The sequence below is a fragment of the Spodoptera frugiperda genome, chromosome 26 (genome assembly GCF_023101765.2).
Source record: "Spodoptera frugiperda isolate SF20-4 chromosome 26, AGI-APGP_CSIRO_Sfru_2.0, whole genome shotgun sequence".
NCBI classification, from domain to species: domain Eukaryota; kingdom Metazoa; phylum Arthropoda; class Insecta; order Lepidoptera; family Noctuidae; genus Spodoptera; species Spodoptera frugiperda.
Genome location: NC_064237.1, coordinates 9,857,406 through 9,867,753, shown reverse-complemented (window position 1 = coordinate 9,867,753; position 10,348 = coordinate 9,857,406). Strand labels below are relative to the sequence as shown.

Sequence of the window (10,348 nt, the reverse complement as noted above, 5' to 3'; positions counted from 1 at the left end):
AATAATGTTCACATAATATTTTTCCAGTACGTATTTTTATTTCCTACCCAAAAAATACTCACCAATTCACAATCGAAAGAAATATCAGAATATATTTTTATACCGCCATAAGATGTTTTCCGCTCAATTTCACGTTCTTGGCTCCAAAAACACGTCAATTTCCAATCATATATTGCTTATATTTTTTGTAAGGATAATTGCATTATTACACAACCTGCCATTATCCTTTTCCCCTATTTAACTTCTTGAGTGATAGCTACCGAAATCTCCCCACCATTTCCATAGATAATGACATCAGCCACGCGACCATTACATCGCATTTTAACAAGACAAAATATCGCCTAACTGTAGTTAATGACTCACCCATTATAATTTTTTGTACTCTTTCTGGCACCCCAAAATAAAACACAGATTTTCCGCATTTTTATTTAAAAATAAGTATAAAAGGATTTACATTTATCTAAGTGCGGGACGATGACGCCATAAATGAAGCTTCAGTTTCTTTACAAATAATATTCTCTATATTTAGACTTGTAGAGGATAATTTAATTAACCATCACAGATGGGATTGTAGTAATAGTTTGAAATACAAAAGTGCTGAATTGACGATATGCAAAAGTAGATACATAGGTGCATCTCTAATGAGCGTGACAGATTGAATAATGAACAAGAGAACTTACAGAACAATTATAAGATCCTTAAACTAATATAATGTAACAATTAAAATGTTATAAACAAACCCTTTAGTCTTTAACAGTTCCAAATATTGTTAACCTTTATTTTTACACAATCCTTTCGCTTTATAAGCATTCTGTTCCATTGTGCACTTAGATGTTACACTAAAAGCAATATGTCCGAGAGGCATCGTATCTGCCTCCGTCGTCGTGTTGTCAGCCATAGTAGTAGTTCGTGGAATGCGCTCCTAAACTTCTTGGGCTCGTCATTACGTTAGGTTCCACCTCCTCTTCATTACTTCTACTCCTAGTAAACCTAGGTGCAGTTGCGTGTGAAGGCACATAGTCTACGTTTCCGTACATATTTGCTTCTGCTGTAGAAGGATAAATTGTACATAACGGCTTCATAGCTCGCAGAGTACCTCTGGTGCCGGGGACATTTTTATACAAAATCATGTCGGGGTGCATTGGATCGTGGAATGTCCCAGATATGTGGCTAATATCTGCGTCATTGTCAATATCGGAAAATGCATCGTTGAAAACGTTTGGGGCTTCAGTCGTGTACATATCTCCGTTTTTAGAAAGGTTCGTCCTGCGATTAATGTAACACCGAATAGTAATGAACGCCCCAATTATGATAATGATAAATAGCAGTCCTATGCTAACGGATAGCACCAATATCGAATTACTGCGTGGTGGCTCTGAAACAAACAAATTATTTCTAATACAAGCTGCGAATATTTGTACGAAATTAACTAATGCGCTCTAGTTTCGGTTTGGCACAAACACATTGATGTATTATGTTTGTTGGAAGTGTAATAGGTGCTTGAAAATGGATAGTATTTGGGGAGGAAATATGTACCCATATGTATCAACGTTAACTAAACAACGAATTCCTGAAATGTTAATGTTTACAATACATTTGTTATTGTAAAAAATAGTTTACTTTTCTACTACAATTCCGAAATAACTGATTTTACCTGCATTGTCAGCGGTCTTTTTTGGTTTTTGTGTTGTTGTTATTTCCTCTTCTAGACCTGTTGTAGGAACATTATAATCACCGATGGATGGTTGCAGAGCTCGATCCGCATTCGGCTCCCCCCATTTCTCACCAGCTTCTTCTAAGGACAAAAATAAATATTAGACCACCTTGAATACTATATCATAATTATTGTTTGGCAGTTAAATGAGTTGCTTTATTACCTGTTTCATCAAAAAGTGCTTTGGTATGGTCAAAATGTGTAGTTTGTTCGTCCCCTTCACTTGCACTTTCATATTTCTCTGATAGGACACCCAGTGGTACTGCAAAAATAATTATAGGTCAATATTATTTATCAAAGTCCCTACTACACATAGTAGTAAATTCATACTATGTGTAGATCTATAAATCTTCTCCTAAAAAGTAAGCAGCAGAGATACTAAGTGTGAAAATCTCTTCGCTTTCAATCTATTTAAAAGCAACTCCAAGTTTTACACCAAATTCCGGAGGTAAGATCACAAAATGCGATGATAACACTAAAACGGCCATAGATTCTTGTTCTTCACACCGAACAATGGCGTAAAGAGCAAAGTTCCAAGGTAAAATAGAGATTTGTATTGTTAAAACTTGCAAGATGCACCAGGGTAGTTCAAAAGTTGAACAAGTTACGCAATTACGGGCTGAACCGTCTCAAGAGTTGTTCGGGGCTGCAAGGATTGAGTAGATTCAGTAGATAAAGCTATCCACTGATTAGTACACTATTTCTGCACTTTTCATAGTTTAGTTGCCAATTTAGCTAAGGTTCTATTTAGAGAAAAAAAAACATTCGGCCACACTTCCCATGTGTCGTTGGTGCGTTACAAACTTACAAGTTCACATTTCTGAAAATAATTACTAATGACTGGGTTAAGTAACCATTAAATGACTCTGAGTACAGCGGTTAGGGGTTGAAAATAAATAGGACTAAAAAAATATGTACTTAAAATTCAGCATTAATTAACGATGCAGTCTTTAGTATTATTGACAACATTGATTACTCTATGATCCAAATAGTGGACCTGAATTGCAATCTAAAAGCTAATTAGGTATCGCTGTCTGCTTCATTTATTTAGTGGTCACTAGCGCGACTGCTGAGTGGTTAGGTCAAGTGCTATTGGTTTTACAATTGGAAACGATTCCATATACGGCATGCTTGTCAGTTAACTGTTTGTTGTTAATATAAATACTTCAATGTGACACCCACTTTTAGGTACTACTTATATTATAAGTCCTATATAATGAGGCAGGGCCTTTTGGTGAAGGGCAAATCGTCCAATATCTTCTCCCGCTTTGGGCGCAGCGAGAGGGAGTGTAACTTTTACTGACTAAAAACCACCTCGTTCCTACTCCTGCCCTTTGAGCCGGAGCCCCGGTAAACCCGCTATGTAGTCCACGGATCTGAATCTCTGGATCAGTCAATTATTGCCCGATTATTGCCCATAATCGGGCAATAATCGGAAGACCCAATAATATTATGCCCATCTCAAAAATCGAATAAAAAATCCGTTGCTCAGCAATCGCGTTCTTGTCAATCGCTGTCAACAAGACCGGCAACTTTTGATAATAATAATACAGAAATTAAATTTATACTTTTTAGTTACCTTCTTAAGCCAACTACACTTGGGAAAAAACAAAAGGAACAACTAGCGTTTTTTCTTTTTCATTTTTGATAAATATTTCTTGATATAAGTATTTTATTATTTGGTGTCGTATGTCGTATGATAGACAATTTAATTCCCTTAAAAATGGTAGTATTTTGTTGTAAGACGACTAGTGGCTCCATGTTTTTATTCACAAGTGTAGTTTCTAAAAAAAGAAATGTATAAAACTCTTACCACAAGCATAAACGACCTTCAAATATGGCCTCGATAGATAATTGCAGGATGAGTTGAACGTTTTGTTGTTGGCGGGTATCTGACACCGGCGTCTCCCGAGGCAGAGCTGGATCACTGTCTTCACTGCATGGGGAGTCACGCATGCTGCAGACAAAACTAAACATTAAATAATATTAATTCATCCACCAGTTTTATTCTCAATGTCTTAAAATTATTTCTTAAATACTTAGATTAGGTGCTATATTTATAAAGACTAGTTATTTATACGAAGTAAATAATTATCGTAATTAACTTGGATTTTTTAATTTATTTTTCTGATAATTGTTGGAACCTTGCCGATCACTTAGTGCTATGGACGGCTTCAGGGACATCTTGTATATATTTATATCATACATAGTTTATGTAGTATGTTATACAGTTATTAAAAATTTTACACTAGACGACACATATCAGACTCCTATTTCTGCTCCCTCCAAAGGTTGTCAGTAAGAAAGCGCCTTATGCTGAAAAGACCGCCCATTGTACGCTTTGTTTATTTTTGTTGTCCTATGTGTTTATATGGTGTACTTTAATGTACACATAAATAAAGTAATTAATTAAATCAAAGTAACCAATGGTGTCTTAAATTATAGTATCTGACGATATTTGTTTTAACAATTAATGACAAATTATAAGTAAAGTGACAGTAATGTTTTATGTTAGCCACATCCATCAGTTCCAAAACTACAAAATTGATTGCATAGTAAATATATGACTTAAGTATCCATAATTTCTATTTACTTTTTTTATCATTTGAGCAATACTAAAATCACCTACTAAGTACCTATTTATTATATCTACAAATTATGTACCGAAACATACCGTGACCATATAATAAATATCTTTTATTAAATATGTCATAATAACTCCACAAATTTGGACTCTGTTAAAACAAATTATGAAAGCTAGTCACACATAAATATAGGACAATGCCACTCCCGCCTGCCGTTAACGTTGACAAATGAAATTAACACAATTTCGTACCTCGTCACACATTTTCCACGAATATTATTCGACTTTTATGTTCGTAGTTTATTTTCGGTTGTAATTTTGAATATGTATCACTACTGTTTATTTCTTTGTTACGTTACATGAATTTTGATATTAAATATGCTAATTTGAAATAGAACGGAAAATATTTTCATCACTATTATCATCAGCCTATTCTGGTTCTGATCTGTTCTTATTATTAATTAATTAATACTACTAGACATAATCATCTCCAATGACACGCCACTGAGCTCAATCTTCAGCTCTACGCATTCAACCACTACCAGCCAACTTGCGGATATCGTCAACGTATCTAGCTGAACCTTATTACTCTTTACTGCCTACTGTATTTGAAATTTTAGTTTTTGTATATTATTGTGGAAAATATAGTTGTTATTAAATTTTAAAATGTATCTCAACTATTTACATTCGGACCATAACTTTCCAGTCTCCTTTACACTTTTTTAATTTTTAGCAAACTAGATGGCGCCACTGAGTCATAAAGTCATGTACAGTCTATCCACAGCTCTCAAAACTAAATCAAACAAATGAATTGACATCTTGACATCACTAAATTGCCTACTACGGCCATGGAACATACCACACTAGCGTGTCACAGACTTCACGCTATGATTAATCTAAAGACCAATTAACGCAATGTGATTAATTCATTAAAATGTCTTCAAGAATAGAACATTGTACAAGCCATGTTTTTTTTAGAAATGTCGTTTCAATATACATTAGTATGTAAATATGTACTAGCTATTTCCGCGCGGTTTCACATAGCGTGATGTTTTATAATCTATAGTTTTCCTCGATAAATGTACTATCCAACACAAAAAGAACTATTCAAATTGGTTCAGTGGTATAGGCGTAAATAAGAGACAGAGATGAGAGTTACTTTCCTATTTATATAATTTTGCACCCACTACTCGGCTTCTATTAGTCATAGCGTGAAGTTTTATAGCTTCTAGCCATTCGCGATAAATGCACTATCACACACAAAAATAATTATTCAAATCGGTCCTGTAGTTCAAGAGGTAAGTACGTCCAAACAAACAAACAAACTTTTCCCTTCTTCTAATATTATTAATATTAGTATAAACTAAACACATAAGTTCTACCAAACAGCCTTCGATATTTATAAGGCTTTGCCTTTTGATATAAATCAAGAGTCAAAGAGAGAGTTACAAAGTTCAAGGTCAATAAAATAAGAACTAATTTAATTACCCGTCACTTTGTTACTACTTTATCATGGTCCTCATTTAGTTCTGTCTCCTGAATTGTTAAGAACTTTGAGACTTTTCTACGCTTTATTTTCTCCAAATGATTATGTTCTTTGTTAGCCACAAAACAGTTTAATATTCTCACTTCTTGGAACTTATTACTGGCTATTTGCTGGCTATCTTACTTTTGTAATTTGAAGTGAAATTTGACTTATGGGACTTGGCAACACGGTTGACGCGGTAGCTGGGCAGCCGGCTGCCGCTAAACAATTCCCACACGGAGCAACTCTTTTTGTGGTCCATAGATTGTTGTTTCGGGTCTGAGTGTCGTGTGCCTATGTGAACTTGTATGTTTGTAAACGTACCCAATACATAGGAGAAAATCCTAGTGTAGAGCAACACTTTTTTATAAACAAAATAAAAGAAACAGTTTTAGGTTTATTGATAACAAACTCAAAATTGTCTGCATGGTTGATGCAGTAGGTGAACGTCTGGTCAATGAACAACGTGACTCAGTTTCCATAAAAAATTGAATATCCTATGTAAACTTAAGGTATCAGAAAATATGTTTTTTTCCATCACCAGAATCTCAGTAATATAAATATTAAATTATAACGAGTAAATCTATTATGAATACGTTAGTCGAGAAGCACGTGTACCAATCACCTTTTTTATGAAAATAATAACAACTTTCCATCTTCCCTAAATATGTATAAGTCGTGTACCTAAATACTTTATTATGTAGATCATTACTGAAATAGGAGTCAACAGTTTGTTGACCTATTTGTTACATATTTTATCGAAAAAGAGTTCCATGTACATATTTTAATTATTTTTATTTAAAAACACGTTGCCCCTTTCTAGGATTTTCTCCTGTGTCGTGGGTGCGTTTACAAACATACAAGGTCACATACACATGACACGCAGACCCGAAACAATAATTTGTGTATCACACAAAGAGTTGTTCCGTGTAGGAATCGAACCTGCTACACATTGCACGGCTGTCAGTTACCCAGCCACCAAGCCAATGGTGTAGTCAAATCGTTTACCTATATTATTATAATCCTTCGTTTAGATTAATGTTTAAAGTAAACCTTTTTTATTTACAGGAAAGCATTAATTTGTCGTCATCTTACTTGATGCTAAGCAATGATGCGGCCAACCATAAAGTAACCTATTTACTGCACCTGGACTTGAAGACACCTGGTCGTAAGTATCTAACTAATTAGTGCTTTACTAACCAGCTTCTGCCCGCGGCTTCACTCGCATTCCTGTGTAATATAAAGTAGTCTATGTGTTATGTCAGACTATAATCTACCCCTGTTTCAAATTTCATCCCGATCCCTTCAACCGTTTTGACGTGATTGAGTAACAAACATATACACAAACTTTTACATTTATACTACACTAGCTACTTCCGCGCGGTTTCACCCGCTCTACTTGGCTCCTATTGGTCATAGCGTGATGTTTTATAGTCTATAGCCTTCTTCGATAAATACATTACCGAACACAAAAATAATTATTCAAATCAGACCAGTAGTTCCGGAGTATTTATGTACAAAAGTTCAAATTAATAAACTCTTCAGCTTTATAATTATATACTAGCTACTTCCGCGCGGTTTCATCCGCTCTGCTCGGCTCCTATTGAGTCATGAGCGTGCATGTTTTATAGCCTATAGCCTTCCTCGATAAATGCACTATCCTGCACATACTGAATCGTTCAAGATCGCGATCCTCGAGTAGTTCCGGAGATTAGCAGCGTTCAAACTTGATCAAACTCACTCTTCGCAGCCGGTTCTACTTCGAAACTCATCTGTGGAGATTATAAATACTATATAGATACGTGATATAGGGAGACATATATATGACATCATATATAGGAGATAATATTTGTTGGTAGATACGAGTACTAGTAAAATAGGTACTTGCTGTACTAGGTAATTATAATACATTACTTACTTTCATCCGGCACTCCCTGCGTCTGAGGGCATGTGATTGCTTCAAAAGCTGTCCTGCCATACTGAGCGTCGAAGATCGCGATCCTGGAGTGAGGGTTGCAGCTCAACTTGATCATCTCACCTTCACAGCCGGTTCTACTTCGAAACTCATCTGTGGAAAATTAAATACTATTAGAACATGATATAAGGAGACAAAATTACATCAATTAGGAGACAATTTGTAGGTAGCAAATATGTAAATAATAAAACTATCCGGTAGAATATGATATTTCTTTTTTTTTGTAATGTACAGCTAGATTAAGGGATGTACTTTTAGGGAGTCAAATTACTTCAGCAGCAATTATAGAACTTTTATGATAGTGAGGTATCACAAGGAAAGAACTGTCTATAAATAAGATAAAACATAAATTAAGAATCCCTGCCGCTTAAAGAGGAGGAAAATTTTGCTAGAAAGTCGACTGAGCCAACATTATTCTTAGAAACGGTTTCAACGCATGTGGCGTTCACACGGTTGCCGTGTGATGAATCACGGACCACCTCATATTATGAAAAGAAGGACTGAACTACAAAAAATCAGAAAAACTGAGAATATTTTAAGTTGTATCACATCACATCAACAACCTATAAATGGTTATTGCTGACTACGTAGAAGGTTTGAACATTAATCACGACGCTTTCTCAGTGCAAGTTGGCGTTTTCAAACTTGTAATAATAATGAGAAATTATAAGGAAACGTTTCCTCACGATGTTTTCCTTCTGTCTAAATAATCTTAGAAAATACATTAAACTCTCATTAAAGTTTCGACAACTTACGAATGGCAAATACCAATGTGACTTTTTCCGAGCGTGCGTTTAACGGGCGTGTTAAACCTGCGGACGGCATGACTGATATTTTAAATTATGCTTAGCTGTCGTCTACGGCTTAAAACGTCATACGATAATGTAAAAATAGAATTTTGCAGAAACATAAGTAGTAGAGTAGGTACAAAATATTTAAAAAACCTTACACCATAAATAAACTATCTATAATGTTTTCCTAGTTACAAAATATCATTATCATAACAACTAGTTTTGTCGCCGCCCTTTATAACAACCGGCTATCGCATTACTAATTAAAAAGGACTAAGTCTGCCTTGATAATATTATTTAGAAGTACTATTTTATAACAGGCTGTACTTGAGAGCTAGACAACAAAATTTATCATAATACAACGTAACATCAAACTTTTATTTCTAAGACAAACCAATTTTCGAAAATAAACTAAAACTCAATGTGTACTTGACCCTGTGATCCAATCCGTAGGTCTAACACAAATCGCCTGACCAAACATAACCAATAAAATTGATCAGACCAAACAGCAAACAATATAACACACACGATAGAACCACTAACAGACATTAGCCAAACAAACAAAATGAAATTGAAAACCAACAAATCGAAACATCATAATCATCTCGAACATTAAGTTATTGGAGCAAATCCGCTGACGCAAATATCGAATCCATTAATCCCCAACTGGAGCCACGATGCAGATTTTAATCACGATAATTGAATATCACCTTTAGCACTAATTAGTAAAGTGATAAGCCCAGACGTATCGATATCACCGTTTGTTTTTGAGTACAACCCTTTCAGTCCATTAGTATGTAATGTAAAACCGCCAATACGATAAAAGCGTCGGTGAGTGTTCGTGTATCAATTAGTCGAGTGTCCGAGTGGCTCACGCCTGCATAAGGAAGCTATAACTAATATTAATTGCGCCACTAGACGGACGTTTCGAACGTCACATCCCTAGTAAGTGATTTACAGTTCGTGCAACGTCATGCTACTAAATTATGGTAAAATATTGGCTTCTGAAAATTGGAGTCTTTGAACTTTTGTGCTAAAACAGAGTGTATTATGAAGGTCAGGAGAATTAAGCACTTATTTTAGGGACGCAAATCTATAAATAATTGGATGGATATTTAATCAACTTAGCTATGTTTTCTTCTGTTGGAACAAAACTATAAATATCACATAGAATATTAATTAAAAAAAATACATTAAAAGTATTGTAGTTTGGCCAACAATAAAACCGCAAGTCGTTTTCTTGATCAAGCAATTTGTGAAAATAATAGTTGGTAATAAATCAAATGACGCTTTGATCTCGCCTACTATATAATAATTATTATTTTTTTATAACACTTGTTAATTATCATTTCCTTTCATTATAGAGTTGTTATGTATGATTTTCTTTAAATAAACCACCAAATAAAAAACCTCACCAAACAACAGTTACTTTCCAAAAAAAAACGCATAAAATAATAACAAAATTCTCAATAAATACCGATGACTTTGTATCTATTCTATTTCAAAAGTCTTGATGTTGATTGATGGAGTGTCACGTCAAACACGTTTTCTGAATGAAGTACAATGCCCTTTCAAATACCTCTTAAGAATACGCTATTTACTTTTTATAAAAATAATAATTAATGCTTTAAAAAGTTGAATTACTCATCAAAGTCTTCTAAACTTTTACACTAAAACAATGTATTAAACGAATTTTAATAACCAATCAATATTTTTATCACTTATAAAGACCGAAGTACTATAGAATGAAACAGACTAA

The 10,348-nt window shown here is 34.5% G+C and overlaps 1 protein-coding gene across 3 annotated transcripts in view; it reads right to left on the bottom strand.

Annotated features, from left to right (window-relative positions):
- Window positions 1-498: 498 nt before the first annotated feature.
- The window catches only part of LOC118264752 (protein eva-1), a 51,703-nt gene continuing 41,853 nt past the window's right edge, over window positions 499-10,348 (bottom strand). Inside the window, exons 4-8 of one of the 3 annotated variants that reach the window (XM_050704764.1) lie at window positions 7,742-7,891; window positions 3,528-3,683; window positions 1,878-1,976; window positions 1,655-1,795; window positions 499-1,375 (exon numbers count right to left, since the gene is read on the bottom strand). In XM_050704764.1, the coding sequence (XP_050560721.1) occupies window positions 891-1,375; window positions 1,655-1,795; window positions 1,878-1,976; window positions 3,528-3,683; window positions 7,742-7,891 (1,031 nt within the window). In that variant the 3' untranslated portion in view covers window positions 499-890. The remainder of the gene's footprint in view (window positions 1,376-1,654; window positions 1,796-1,877; window positions 1,977-3,527; window positions 3,684-7,741; window positions 7,892-10,348) is intronic. The other 2 variants (XM_050704765.1, XM_050704766.1) reach the window with 2 other exon arrangements.